General features: G+C 37.2%; 1 protein-coding gene across 2 annotated transcripts in view; it reads left to right on the top strand.

The window, feature by feature from the left end:
* The window catches only part of LOC121266556 (TATA-binding protein-associated factor BTAF1), a 60,423-nt gene extending 47,544 nt beyond the window's left edge, over positions 1–12,879 (top strand). For both annotated transcript variants that reach the window (XM_041170422.1, XM_041170423.1), the window contains 11 exons: positions 5,316–5,854; positions 6,848–7,340; positions 7,413–7,481; positions 8,262–8,366; positions 8,445–8,666; positions 9,961–10,212; positions 10,293–10,342; positions 11,465–11,574; positions 11,646–11,728; positions 11,898–12,110; positions 12,400–12,879. In XM_041170422.1, the coding sequence (XP_041026356.1) occupies positions 5,316–5,854; positions 6,848–7,340; positions 7,413–7,481; positions 8,262–8,366; positions 8,445–8,666; positions 9,961–10,212; positions 10,293–10,342; positions 11,465–11,574; positions 11,646–11,728; positions 11,898–12,110; positions 12,400–12,567 (2,304 nt within the window). In that variant the 3' untranslated portion in view covers positions 12,568–12,879. The remainder of the gene's footprint in view (positions 1–5,315; positions 5,855–6,847; positions 7,341–7,412; positions 7,482–8,261; positions 8,367–8,444; positions 8,667–9,960; positions 10,213–10,292; positions 10,343–11,464; positions 11,575–11,645; positions 11,729–11,897; positions 12,111–12,399) is intronic.
* Positions 12,880–15,820: the final 2,941 nt, after the last annotated feature.

The following is a 15,820-nucleotide window of genomic DNA, read 5'->3' as shown; positions in this document are numbered from 1 at the left end:
ATAGATTTCTAGTCTCTCCTTCTTGGGAGACTCATTATATGTATTTATGTCAAAAGAGGTTGCCGCGTGTCTGTTCTGATCATTTTCCCATTTTGCTTGACTGTGGTGGCTTACATGGAGGTATGTGTTATTTCAAATTTGAAAATATGTGGCTTGCAACTAGAGGATTTGTGGAGAAGGTAAGGAATTGGTGGCCCTCTTATTCCTTCTCTAGAACTCCTAGTTTTATATTGGCAGGTAAACTCAAAAATCAAAAGTTTGATTTAAAGAAGTGGAATAATGAAGTCTTTAGGCATACTGAAGTGCAGAAAAATCTGCTTTGGGATGAGTTGCACAATTTGGAGGATGGGGAGGAAAACGAGGAGTCCTTGTTAAGGAAGAATGAGGTGGTAACCGAAATTGAGAAGGTTTTGTTGATGGAAGAAATTTCTTGGATGCAAAAATCAAGGGTGCTTTGATTGAAAAAGGGGGATAAATGCACTAAATTTTTTCACAAGATGGCTAATTCACATAGGCGCAATAACTCCATTGAGGTACTTCATTCTGATACCAATGTGCTTCATTCCCTGATGAGATTCAAGATCACATTGTACAGTACTATGAAGATCTTCTAACCGAGACAGAGGAGTGGCGTCCTAAGCTGCATTTCTGTGCAGCAAGCTGGTTAGAGAAGCCATTTGATGAAAATGAGGTGTATCAGGTGGTGAGTGGAATGTGTAAAGATAAAGCTCTGAGTCCGGATGGTTTTTCTGTGGCTTTTTTTCAAGAGTGTTGGGATATAGTGAAAGAAGTTATGCGGGTATTCCAAGAATTTTATTCTTGTCATAAGTTTGAGTAGTCCCTAAATGCTACATTTATTGCAATGATCGTAAGATAGTTGGTGCCTATGAGTTGAAGGATTTCCATCCTATTAGTTTGATAGGCGGGATTTGTAAAACTATTTCGAAGGTGTTAGCAATCACATGAGTATGATGATGGATAAAATCATTTCTAAACCTCAAAATGCTTTTGTTAGGGGACGTCAAATATTGGACTAGGTTCTTATTGCAAACGAGTGTTTGGACAGCCGGATGAGGATAGGTATTCCAGGGGTTCTTTGCAAGCTCAAGAAAAGGCATATGATCATGTGTGCTGGGATTGTCTTTTATATATGCTAAGAAGATGTGGCTTTGGGGATAGGTGGTGTGGATGGGTTAGACATTGTGTTCCCACTGCTCAGTTTTCTATATTAGTAAATGACAACTCTTGTGGTTTTTTTAAGAGTTCGAGGGGCTTGAGACAAGGGGATCCAATATCCCCTTTCCTTTTTGTTTTAGTGGAGGCGATGAGTCGTATGGTAGAGGTTGTTGTAGGGGGGTGGGGGTTTCTCTCTGGTTTCTCGGTGGGAAATAATAACAACGATGCTATTTCAATTTCCCACTTATTATTTGCAGATGACACTCATTTTTTGGGATGCTGACAGTGGACATATTCAAGCTTTAAGGGCTGTATTATTGTGCTTTGAAGCTGTCTTGGGCCTCAAGGTGAACTTGGGCAAGTCATAATTGGTACAGGTGGGAAATGTGGGGAATATTAACCATTTAGCAGATATGTTGGAATGCAAAGCTGCTTCTCTTCCAATGAAATATCTTGGGCTTCCGTTGGGGGCGTCGTTCAAAGCAAAAAAATATATGTGAGGAGTTGTTGAAAAGGTTGAGAAAAGATTGTCAGGTTGGAAGCGGCTATACCTATCAAAAGGGGGAAGGTTAACCCTTATTAAAAGCACCATTTCCAATCTTCCCACTTATTATCTTTCTTTATTCTCATTACCGGTTGGTGTGGCAAACCGGATTGAGAAGTTGTTTAGAACATTTTTGTGGGGTGGCATGGGAGAGGAGAATAAATTTCATCTTGTGAGTTGGCATAGGGTGTGATGTCCGATTGTAAATGGAGGATTGGGGGTGCGAAATTTGAGTAATTTTAATAAGGCACTGTTAGGGAAGTGGTTGTGGAGGTATCAAATGGAAAGACATTTGTTGTGGAGAGGTTATTGATCGAAAGTATGGATGTGATTGGGGGGATGGTGCTCTAAGGAGGGTAGGGGGTCTTATGGTGTGTGCTTATGGAAATATATTAGATAGGGGTGGGACAGTTTCATAAAACATATTAAGTTTGAGGTTGGAGAGGGTGCAAGAATTCGTTTTTGGTTCGATGAATGGTGTGGTGAGAGAGCTCTTCATTCTGTTTTCCCGGACGTTTTCAGCTTGGTTGGAAATCAGCAGGCTGCTGTTTTAGAGGTGTTGAGTCGTACTAATGGGACTGTGCATTGGAATGTTATTTTCACTAGAAATGTACAGGATTGGGAACTTGATGAGATTGCAGATTTTTCAGTTTCTTGTATTCTTATTATTAGGTGTTGTCTGTTAAGCAGCAATTCTCTTTTCCATGGAAGATTATTTGGAGGGCTTTTTTGCTGTCTAAAGTTGCCTTTTTTACTTGGATAGTTGCACTTGAGAAGATTTTAACGGACAATTTGAGGAAATATGGCATGATTGTTATGGAGTGGTGCTTTATGTGCAAGAAAAATGGCGAATCGATTGATCATTTACTCTTACATTGTGAGGTGGTTAGGGAGTTATGGGTTGGTGTTCTTAGTAGAGCTGGGTTGAGTTGTGTTATGCCAATGAGAGTGGTGGATCTACTAGCATGTTGGAATAGACAGCATAGTAGCTCTCAGTTGGCAGCGGTGTGGAGGATGATTCCTTTGGGCATATTGTGGTGTTTATGGATGGAAAGGAATGAGAGGTGCTTCAACCACAAGGCGCAAACTGTTGAGGATATTTGGAAATTGTTTGTCTTCTTTGTTGCAGTGGTTTTAGGCTATTGTTCTTAAGGGAGGGAATGCTCATGAGTTTTTGTTTTCTTTTCAGGTTTCTGGAATGAAATTAGGTGCTTCTTTTGTATACTTCCTGTGTACATGGGTTTCGTCTAGTTTCATTCAATAAAGTTTCTTACTTATTAAAAACAGAAAAAAGAAAAAAAAAATCTCTTTGAGAATTTGTGAAAGGTTCATTTGTCTTCAATATTTTTCAGCTTTTTAATTGTTTTTAAATTTCTATACCTCAAGTGCTTGTTTCTAGAGTCATTTTTTTAGCATATAGAAGATTTGCACGCTCATGATTTGGGATTCCAAAAGTGGTTTTTGATGCCTAGCTGACATATGACTACTGTATTCTTCTGTTGTGCTTAGAAAACTTTCACGGCTGTGCGGGACGCACCATAATGCACAAGTGGAACTTGGAGCCTTAATTTTTTATTTGCTCAACTAAACTAAACCTCAATCATAAGGGGTTCAGTTCCATGAATCCTTCATCAACTATTTGAATTTTGATGTTAAAGTGAGAAAACAAATCCTAAAATGTAACAAATTAATACATTGTAAAAATTATAAAAAAAATAGTTATGGATGTTCCACTTGGAGGACTTTCAATAAAGCTCTGTTGGGGAAATGGTTATGGAGGGGGAGTCGTTGTTGAAGGAAGTTATTGACTTTAGACACGGAAGTGCTTGGGGGGCTGGTGATCCAATGAAGTGAGGGAGGGAGGGAGAGAGAGAGAGGGGGGGGGGGGGGGTATGGCGTGGGCTTGTGGCAATTTATTAGGAGGTAGTGTTTCGAAAACCATATCCGTTTTGTGGTTGGAGAGGGTACCAGAATCAGGTTTTGGCATCATGTTTGGTGTGGAGATCACGCTCTTGATAGGGCTTTCCCAGCTCTCTATGGTATTGCAGTTAATGGGGATGCTTCTGTGGCGGATCTGCTTGCATTTTCTCATTTTTCTCACTAGTGGAAGTCCTATTTAATAGGGATATTCATGATTGGAAATTGCATACCGTTTCAGAATTTTCAGATTGATATACTCCACAGGAAGTATAACGTTATAAGGGGATAGGATACAGTGGAGGTCTCGTGTGCCTTCCAAAGTAGTTTTTTTCATATGGACTGCTGCTCTTGAGAATATTTTGACCACGGAAAACTTAAGGAAGAGGGGGCTCATTGTGATGGATTGGTGCTATTTGTGCATAACACATGGAGAATCAGTGGATCACTTATTATTGCATTGTGAGGTGACAAGAGTGATGTGGGATGAGATCTTTAGAAGAGTTGATGTTGCTTGGGTAATGCCATTGAGGGTAGTTGATTTACTTGCTTGTTGGAAGGAGATTCAAGGCTGTTCCCAAGTGGCGGCAAGATGGAAAATGATTCCGTTGTGCATTATGTGGTGTACTTGGTCGGAAAAGAATGTGCAGTGCTTTGAAGATAGGGAGCTTACAATGACGGAACTTCAGAACGTTTTTGTACACACGTTATTGCTTTGGTTTTCATCCATTGTGCTTAATGGAAACAATGTTCATGACTTCTTATCCTTAATTTAGCGATTCTAGAATCTATTTAGGTGTCCTTTTGTATACCTCTTGTGTACATGGACTATGCCTATTTTATTCATATCAATAAAATTTATAACCTCACCTCAACTAGCTTGCATATATTTTCCTTTCAGCTTGTTCAGTGGGCCCTTAATTTTTCTTCAAATGTATGGTCCTCTCTTAAGGATCAGGGTCCCTGCCATTGCTTTGGGCAACGGGATGGTGACATTGAGGGGAGAGAGAGAGAGAGAGGTGGGGCCCGGTCGGGCCTTGCTCTGCTAGGTTGGGTTCCTTTGCAAGTTGCTCAGACTAGGCTCCACATTTATCCTGGCAGCCATTAGCAGGGAACCCTAATCCATCTCTCTAATCCCTGAGATGATTAGTCTGTTTTATCTAATTATGTATTTACCAAGCTGTTATAGACCAATATTACTTTAGGGCTGGTTTGGTTACACAAAACCAAACTATCTCATTTCATTTCATCTCATATAATCATTAAACTTTTCCAAATTCTCACACAAAATATAATAAACAATTAAATTTTTTCAAATTCCAAAATAAAAGTAATATTATAACAATATATTTAACTTTTAACAAAACATCTCATCTCATCTCATCTGAATTATATAACCAAATGAGGCCTTAGACTTCCATCATGAACAGTGTCATGTGCAAGCCTGTGGCTTTTTTTCTTTTCCGTTCAACATTAGCTGTGTATGTTATCTATGGGTGTCATCATAAGCAGTGCGTGTTTAGTGAGAGTTGTAATCTTTGCTAATTCTTGATGCCTGCCATTGCCTAAAGTGAATCATTTGTCAACCCCCTTCCCCCCGCTGGTCCACATGCAATGCACTAGTTATAGCTCGTGGTATTGGTCTTAATTATTGCATTGTATCCTTTCTGATTTGCAGGTAGTACGTTCTGTTGCTCCTATGCTAAATGATGCATTGAAACCAAAACTGCTCGCTCTTCTCCCTTGCGTTTTTAAATGTGTTCGCCATTCTCACATTGCTGTTAGATTAGCTGCTTCGAGGTGCATCGCTTCAATGGCCAAGTCAATGACCAAAGATGTGATGGGTGCTGTAGTTAAAGAAGCCATTCCTATGTTAGGGGACATGACATCGGTGCATGCCAGACAGGGAGCCGGCATGCTCATTAGTTTGCTTGTTCAGGGATTGGGTGTGGAGCTGGTCCCTTATGCTCCTTTGTTAGTTGTTCCTCTTCTAAAGTGTATGAGTGATTGTGATCAGTCTGTCAGGCAGAGTGTGACCCATAGTTTTGCTGCCCTTGTGCCTCTTCTTCCATTAGCACGTGGCTTTCCCGCTCCTGATGGAGTGAGTGAAGATGTATCTAGAAATGCAGAAGATGCACGGTTTCTGGAGCAACTACTTGATAACTCCAATATTGATGATTACCAGCTGTATATTGATCTGGAAGTTACATTGAGAAGGTACGCATGACTGATTTTTACCAATTAAAGTCAAATTGTTTGTTGATGGTATGACCACATTGAATACAAATATTATAAAGTTAAAATATTGTTATAATATTATTTTTGTTTTGGAATTTGAAAATTTTGAATTGTTTTTTTATGTTTTGTTTAGAAGTTTGTGAAAGTTGTAATGATTAGGCAATGATTAGATGAAAAAGTTGAAAATTTAAATTGAAAAGTGTTTGTGTTTGAGCTATGTTTGGGAAGGAAATAAGATTAGATAAGATGAGATGAGATGGTATGAGATGAAACCATCCCATGTTCCAAACAACCCCTTAGTCTGCCAAATACTGTTCCAAGGATTGGTATTGTTATCATGAGAGAGGAGGAAATTATGGGAACAACGAAGATTGAACATCCCTCTCTCAGAAGGGTACATAAAAGTGTGCCTTCGTCTCCTTGTCCCAAACTAGCGAATGGAATAAACAAGGCATCTAGCTCCCTGTCTTCAACCACTCTGATAAAGCTTACATATCATCAAGCCAAATCACAGGATATACCCAAATGGCCTGCGACCAAAATATCCTTGGCATGGGCAATACTGTACTAGTGTGAAAGTTCTCATTATCAATTTTCACTTGGAGAATTTTAGAAAGTTCTCTTATCATTGATCTTCGCTTTAGTGAATTGCTGTAGTTAGTAATGGGCTTTTTTTCCTGATTTTACTTCCATCTCCTTTATTTAATCTCCTCTCTCTCTTTGGTAAGGAAACTTAGTTTGGACCTTTTTTTTCTATCTAGCTTTGTTAAATTGCTTAGTTTTGTAACTGGTTTGTATGTAGTTTGATCATACTATCAAATGTCAGCCTCCTTTCTCATCTGAGCTAAATTCCTCATTTGGCTCTGGTTGAATGGCATTTCATCTGGGTTTAAGTGTTTGGTGTATGGTTCAAGACCAATCATTGCATGTGCGACTTATGTACATTTTTTTTTTTTTTTTTGCTGTTTCTAGGTATCAACAGGAAGGTATAAATTGGTTGGCTTTTCTGAAACGTTTCAAGCTTCATGGCATCTTATGTGATGATATGGGTCTTGGTAAGACACTTCAAGCATCTGCAATTGTTGCATCTGACATTGTTGAGCATCGCACTTTGAACAATGGTGAAGATCTTCCATCATCTTTAATAGTTTGCCCATCAACCCTTGTTGGACACTGGGCCTTTGAGATAGAGAAATACATTGATGCTTCTGTAGTTTCTACTCTCCAGTATGTTGGTTCTGTTCAGGAGCGCATTTCTCTTCGAGGACATTTTAATAAGCACAATGTTGTCATAACATCATACGATGTTGTCCGTAAAGATATTGATCATCTTGGACAACTTTTATGGAATTACTGTATTTTAGATGAAGGACACATCATCAAGAATGCGAAGTCTAAAATTACAATTGCAGTAAAGCAGTTGAAAGCCCAACACCGGCTCATACTTAGTGGAACACCGATCCAGGTTTGTTACAGATGTATAAGATTCTAAAAACATAATGCAGTTCATCTGAACAATGGTTAATCTTTTGTGCAGAACAACGTCATGGATTTGTGGTCCCTTTTTGATTTCCTAATGCCAGGTTTTCTTGGGACAGAGAAACAGGTATTTGTTCTGCCTCCTGACTTCTATCTTCTATCCATCGTGTCTTCTTTACCTGGTTGTTTGAGTGCTATTGGTCACTTGGATTCAGTCAATGGCCTCTATGCAATTGTGAACATTATGACGTGAAAAGAGATGTATGACAACGAGGTTGTGGTCCTACATCATAAATGAAGCCTATTATGATGAACTAGAACTTTGCATTATAAATAATATCACATATGCTTTTAGCTTAATTGGCAATCTTTCTGTGAATGTCATAGAAAACTTTAAATTTCAGTAGCACTTCTAATTGTCCTACACATGTTATGACTACCGTGATTTTAGTCCTCTGACTACCTTTATTTTTTGTCCTGCATTCAATATTACCACATCCTCTACAATTGTAGACTAGAAAATTAAAATTGGTCTTTTTTGTGAATTGAATAGTCTAGCTTGTATCTCTGATCTATTTTGATTTCTTTCAATAAAGAAAATTAATTGTCACTTTTTATTTATTTCCTCTCTCTCTCTCTCTCTCACCGTTGACTATTAAACAATTGCTAGGATCTGCATATGGTGTCTTGATTTCTATGTAAGCACGATGTTTGTGAGGACTCGAATCAGCTAGTAATTGACAGCAAGGATCATAATTATAAAACATGCAGTGTACACATGACATGCTGTTCTATGAAGCTTTATTGGCTGAATAGCATTTCCATTTGGTTACTATGCACTTAACGCCAGTTATTTTCTGTTACTATCTAATATCTGAACAATTGTTTGTTTATGTCACTTTTGCAGTTCCAAGCCACTTATGGAAAGCCACTTCTTGCGGCTAGAGATTCTAAATGCTCTGCCAAGGATGCTGAAGCAGGGGCACTTGCGATGGAGGCATTGCACAAGCAGGTGGCCTTTTATTTTTTGCTTATACTGTGCAATAATTAACTTATATCCTCCTCTAATTAGGATTTCCCAACTCAATAGGTCATGCCATTCCTTCTCCGCCGTACAAAAGATGAAGTCCTGTCAGATCTGCCAGAGAAAATTATTCAGGACAGATTCTGTGATCTGAGCCCTGTTCAATTAAAACTATATGAACAGTTTTCTGGTTCACATGTGAGGCAAGAAATCTCCAGTATGGTAAAACCTGATGAGTCAAAGGGAGAAGGAAGTAGTTCACCAAAAGCATCTTCACATATTTTCCAGGTGACATGACATTGAAATAAAATCCACATTATATGTTTTAAATTTATTTAACACTTTCATTTATGAGACCCATCAGGGTGCAGCCTAGTGGTTAAAGGCCGGGCCTGGGATGAGCTGTAAACTCAGATATCCTGGGTTCTACTGAAATACGAGTTTTCTTGGATTACACAATGACATGGTCTTGGTGCATAATATCATGAATTCGGGGCTTACTCCCTAAGGGAGGGTCTGAAAGTCCCCTGCCTTGGTGAAGCTCTGTGATATTCCATATTGAATGAGTATAGTGAGTATAGGAAGATGATGAATGGTATTTAACATTGCCTAAGAAGTCAGAAGTTCTTGCTCTTTATAATAATTTCGAGGGGCTCCATTTGTAACATTGACTAGTCCTTTTGGAGTAGCCTCATATGTACACAGACTTTTCTTGGGCCATTACTAATGGTATCAAAACCAATTCCAACCAAAAGTGTGAGACTTGAGTTGTGCCACCTATAGTGGAATGGTCTAACAAGGAGGTCAGGGGATTTGAGGGAGGGAGATGGTGATATTCCAATACTGAATTAGTATAGGAAGGTTGTGAATGGGTTCCTACATTGTTTGGGAGGGAGTTCTTGCTCTTTTGTAATGATTCCAAGGGGCTCCAATTGTAACCTTAACTAATCGTTTAGGATTATGAGCCTAGATGTGGCTTGGGTTTTTCCTTAAGTCATAACAAGTTCCATATCATAAAAGAAAAGGGTAACGATACACCTTCCAACTCTTTTACAGCGCATTTTACAATTAACCAATGCAATCATGCCACTTCATCAAAAATGAATCAGTTTTACAAAACTACCCTCCTATATGTAGAGTTGTAGTAAGTTGATCATTTTAAAAAAAACAAAAATGAAAAATCATTTTTGAGGCAATAACCCATTTAATGTTTTTATCCATCCTGAATATCTTTACAGCCTACTAGCTGAGTTTGATGGAATTTCATTGCGTGACTGACATGTGTGTTGTGTAGTAGGGCTGTCTGTGAGAACCACCTAAGATGTGCCAATGAATTGCGATGAATTTTGCTGCAATTTAGATAATTTGTTGTATTTTTATTGGGGGCTAGTGGGTTAATGGGAATTATATCTGATTTACTTTATTTGGCGTATGAAATAAAAAACCTACATAAAATAATGAATTTACTGACGGTTAATTCTCTGGTTCATTTAATTCCTTATAATACTTAATTCCCCCCCATCTATTATGTTTAATCAGTTTGTGCCATGACCTAAAGTTTGTATTATTTACCATGTTTCAGGCACTTCAGTACTTGCTGAAACTTTGTAGTCATCCATTGCTTGTCATTGGCAAAATAGTTCCAGAATCATTGACAGAACTATTACCTGCAACTTCTGATATTATTTCAGAACTTCATAAACTGCACCATTCTCCCAAATTAGTTGCTCTTCAGGAGATTCTTGAAGAGTGTGGCATAGGTGTTGATGGTTCAAGTTCTGAAGGTGCCATTGGTGTTGGCCAGCACAGAGTTCTGATATTTGCCCAGCATAAAGTATGTATGATCCAGTGATTGACAAAATGACGTTTTACATGTTTGCTTCTTCTGATGTTTCATTTTTGGATCTCACGCAGGCCTTTCTGGACATAATTGAAAGAGACTTGTTTCACACCCATATGAAGAAGTCAGTCTCCTGGTTCTCCATAATTTTCCAATTTTAAAGACTTTTCCTTTATTTTACTTTTGGTCATGTTCACAAACTCGTACACTTACCTAGAGTATCCAGGATTATATCACGCAACTTGATTGTCAAGTTGCAATTCGCATATCTATAGCTGCAAGTAACTTTGTTCCAGTGGATGAAAGAGGAAAAAAATCATGTACTCCATATATAGTATGGTGCTACTTTATTATTTTGTCATGATGACTTAGGGCATGCTTGGGTAATGAGATATGGGATAAGAATTCTGTGAATAGTAGTGAAATAGTTTGTAAATAGTAGTGAAATGGTTTGAGTTAAGAATCTAAGATGGTTTATTGGCTTTTGGGAAATGAGATAGAAAAAGTTGAATAAAAATATTATAAAGTTAAAATATTATTTTTATTTTGAAATTTGAAAAAGTTGTATTATTTTTTGTGTTTTGTTTGGAAGTTTGGGAAAGTTGTAATGATTAGATAATGATAGATGAAAAAGTTGAAGATTTGAATTTGAAAAGTGTTTGTGTTTGAGTGATGCTTGGGAAGTAAATTATGAGAAATTTTGAGATGAGATGCGAGATTAGATGAGATAATCTCTATTCCCAAGCTTGACCTTAATCCTTGACTAATCTGTTGATTATTTGACCAACTCCAATACACAAGTAGAGGAGAGTATGCGGCAAATTAGTGTGTTCCATGGAATTATACGCATGTCTTGTTGAGCTAAATTGTATGAAAAATACATCATTAGATTTTGAACAAATTTTTAAAAATAATGTTAATAACGGTTATTGTGCATTTCCATTTACAGATTTTCATCCCTTTGTGGCTTATGACTCGAGCCACCCTACTTTTTATTTTGAATTTGGCCTCTCCAGAAGAATTGCCCAGGTTTTACCTGGCTGCCTCTTGCTCTAGAGGCTCGATTTTGAAAAGATTGTTTGAGTTGCATTGTCTGATTTCTGTTTTCCCTTTCCCAAATTAATCTTTCAACAACTGCACGAACACGGATGTTGCAATATCTGTTGTGATAAATCAACATGTGTTTTGCAATGCCTTCTGATAGATTGGTCGCACTAATGGCTTCACCCTCCTTGCCCTTAAACAGTGTCACATACCTACGGCTAGATGGATCAGTCGAACCCGAAAGGCGTTTTGAAATTGTCAAAGCTTTTAATTCGGACCCTACTATTGATGCCCTCCTACTTACAACCCATGGTACTTTTTTGTTTCTCTGTTTACTGATGAATTCCCCATGGAAGTTATTTGAATCTGATCACTTTTTGCAGTTGGTGGTCTTGGTTTGAACCTAACATCTGCGGACACACTGGTTTTCGTGGAGCACGACTGGAATCCAATGCGAGATCATCAGGTAATAATACTTCTATCTTCATTTGTTTTGACAAATTGGCCAGATATCAGATCACCCCCCCTCCCCAATCTATCTTCATTTGTTTTGACGTGTTATGGGGAGAAAGGGAAAGACAGATCTATTGTTTGTTTGATCATGACAAATTTGCTCGTGCAATATCTCTTGGAAGGCAATGGACAGAGCACACAGGTTAGGTCAGCGGAGAGTTGTGAATGTCCATCGTCTTATAATGCGTGGCACCTTGGAAGAGAAAGTTATGAGCCTCCAAAAGTTCAAAGTTTCAGTTGCTAATGCTGTCATTAATGCGGAGAATGCCAGTTTGAAAACTATGAATACAGACCAGTTGCTTGATTTATTTGCATCAGCTGAAACATCTAAAAAGGTATTTCTAAGTTTCTAACTTCACCTTGTTATGCAAATTCATGTCATAATCAATTTCCGTAATTGGAGTTTATTGGATGACTAAGCTGATCTATATTAATGGAAGCCATTTTCCTCTGAAATTCGAGTTTAACAGAGGGTGTAGAGTTTTTTTTTGGGTCCTATTTTTGTTCTCGAGTATATGATTTGTATTTGCATGTATGTTACACATGTACATCAAATCCTGGCTGCTTTTTCACTCCTTTTCCATTTCGGGTAGTCACATTTTTCCACATTTATATGATTTTTAGGGAGCTTCTCTACCAAAGCATTTAGATCAAAATGTTGGAGACCCAAAATTGGCGGGCAGCGGGAAAGGGTTAAAAGCCATCCTTGGAGGACTGGAGGAGCTCTGGGACCAATCGCAGTATACTGAAGAATACAATCTAAACCAGTTCTTGACAAAGCTCAACGGCTAAAACTAGCATTGCTCCCTGAGTGAATACGAGTAATGTGTATCATAATAGACCGAGTCTGGAACCAAAATTTTGACGTTGTCACTCAATTTCTATCTTTTTTTGCCATTTGTTTAATTTTTGCATCCACTATGCTCTATATTTGGAGGAGGTTGGGAAGAGATCGATTCGAGTATCTCAGTATCAGCGTGAGCCTGGTTTAAGGAATGATGGAAGTTTTTGACCCTGGGAAGAAAAAAAAGTTGTATATTTGGGAAGTTGTACATACAAGTAATATATATCCTCTTCCAATCGGGAAAGGCTGATCATTGCCTTGAGATGTGTGGGTATTGTACGTTTAGATTTACGTCTTATACATATTACCTAGTCATCCCTGTTGCATATTCGTTAAAAAAAGCTAAATAGAGAAAACGCTATGATAATATGTATTTCAAAAAGAGAAATGATATTTACAGTCCTAGAGTGTGCAAGTTCTGCGCACTTTCTTTGAAAAAAATGGATAAATATGAAATTTACAAGAAAATTTTAATTTTTTAATAGTGGACTTAACTCTTTTAAAGAGAGTATACAGGATTTGCATATCCTAAAATTGTATTTAGAATTAATCTATTATACATAGTTTCACAAATTAGGAGTGCAATTGGATCGTGAGCCCTGTTTCAACCATAGATCAAATTTTGCTTGCTAAATACTAACGTTCGAGCTTGATTTCTTTTTTAATTAACGTAAAAAAATCTTAGATTTTACAATAAATTGTGACTATTTGACTATTTAACAAAATAGTTTTGATTAAAAATTTTCTTATGACATAACTTTTTATAATATAAATTAGCTTATAGTTTTAGAATAAAAAAGTAATATATATGATAAATGCAATAGATTAAATTTTTCAATATATAGTTTTAGAAGCATATCACTCAAGTATATTGTTGTAGTGTTTAAGTTATTATACATATTTTATAATATAAAAATATAATAATACGCAACTATAAGTTATTATTTATAAATTACAATGTGTTATCTTTGTGAAATGTATCATATATACAAATTATAGTTAATTAGTTTAGGTTAATTTACTAACTATTTCAAGCAAATGTGCATTCAGCCCGTCATTTATAATTATCTCAATAAGTATAATTATCCCAAGCAAGCCTTCTTCTAGAATCTCTCATGTAGTCACTACATGTGTGACAAGTGGTAAAATTAGGTTGAAATCCTATGATGTGCGTGCAAGTCCCCATGAGCTGAAACCCCAAAAATCTCTTAGAGACTTGTGCCTTTGATTTGTAGTCTTTCCCATGTGCCCCTTCTTCTTCAAATCATAGCAAGCCTTGGAACTCACCAAAATCTTAAGGTGGCGTGTCTGGCGCGTGTCCGGCTCTTAGGTTATAACATAAGTTATGAATATATTGCTTGTACGAGGAAATAGATTAACGTTTAAAACTTATTTTTTGAAATGGTCCATTTTTTTGGGAATTAGTACTTATTTTTGGGAGACATATTCAACATATTATCTCGTTATATTTTGAAAAGCATGTAATGTCATGATAATGTTGGGTTATGTTTAGTCTTATGGTACCATGTGCTAATGCAACTGTTTTGAGCGTTGCTTAGTTTACATGAACTTTAAATTTTCTGTTGCGATGTATATTGCATACTGCTAGTATACATAGGTGCATTACATCTTATTTGTCATGTATAAGAAGTGTGCAATCTTGTATTGCATCCTTGTATTGCATGTCCCGACGCTTCAGTCACCTTCCAGTCTCATGCGGGGGTTGGGGCATCGCAAGTTCCAAAGTTTATTTAGCTTGTAGTGCTACTGATTAGATAGTAGACATATGAGTCAACGTACATTTCACTTCTCACTGCAATATTTTTTCAAAGTATTAGGATACAAGCAACATAAAAGTGACGATAGGTAACTCAACCTCTACACAAGTACTTGTAATAGGAAAAGTTAAACTCAAAACTAAATATCTAGAAACACATTTATATTAGAAGAAGTATTTTATGTGCCAAAGACGAGGATGAGTCTAATTAGTGGATCTTGACTTAGTGGGGCGGGCTGTTGGGACGCCCCCAGACCCCCCTGCTTGGGATTGGACAGTGTCTCAAGCGTCGGGAAATGTAACCCAAGGTCACATACCCCTCATTCATGACAGTTAACATGAAATGTACCAAGTATGTTTCTAGTAGTATACAATAATCGCAGCAGAGTAATTAAACTACTATTGGTTTGAAAATTTAATATGGTACCAAATCAAATACTATTAATCCAAAAATATGAAATTGTTTGAAACTTCCATAAAAAATAGGGTCTCAAACAATGACCCTTCATAAAATCATTGAGTATCAGACTAAGATAACATCTGATGAGCTCCTAAGAAGATGGTACATAAACGGTTCCTTCTTTGTACAAGAAAGAGAGGAGAGTGAGTGACACGTCTTCATGGTGGAAGAGATGAAAGAGAGGTGACGTGTTGTTGATAGTCAAGAAGAGCCATTTGGCTTCTTCAAATCTTTCTTCAATTTTCTTTTGACTCTTTGGAATCAAACGAAGGTTTAGGTGTCAATTGATGGCTAGAAGCAATGGTTTCTTCATCCTTGCTTAGAAATCAAGAAGATAGTATGGGAATAGGAAGTGGTTTGGAAGAATGCTCACCATGGTGATTCAACTAGAAGCTAGTGCTATAGTGTAACACCCCACCCCGCCTAAAAAGCTCCTTAGGCCTTGACTTTAGTAGCCTTAATCCTAGTTAATTAGGAGTTGAGCTATTTGAGGATAAGAATATTTTTGGATACTTGAGTTGTAAAAAGGGTCGTATACTTTAAGTTTAGTTAGAATTATTAAGATTCTAGTGCAATATTGATTTTGAAGAAAATGAAATTTTTAGAGCTTGATTGGTTTAGTAGTATTATTTTAGAGAATTTTTAGTGTTTTATTAATTTTGAGGAAATGTGGGCCAATATTAGAATGACAAGTGACATATTGAAGATTTTTTCACCTTATTGGGCTAAATAATTTGAGTTAAATATTTGATGTAATTGGAGAAGACCTGAATAGTGGCTTACTAAGGACCCAAGTTTTTTGGGTAGAGAGACACTAAGCCCTTAGGTCCAACTTGAAAGACATAAGACTTTAGCCCTCACTTGATAGACACAAGACTATTGGCCCAACTTATTGGACATGAGAAATTAGGCCCAACATAGAAAATATAAAGCTATTGAGCCTAACTTGATAAAAGTGAGGGTC

The sequence above is a fragment of the Juglans microcarpa x Juglans regia genome, chromosome 5D (assembly GCF_004785595.1).
Source record: "Juglans microcarpa x Juglans regia isolate MS1-56 chromosome 5D, Jm3101_v1.0, whole genome shotgun sequence".
Taxonomy (NCBI): Eukaryota; Viridiplantae; Streptophyta; class Magnoliopsida; order Fagales; family Juglandaceae; genus Juglans; species Juglans microcarpa x Juglans regia.
This window is presented reverse-complemented; position numbering and strand designations above follow the sequence as displayed.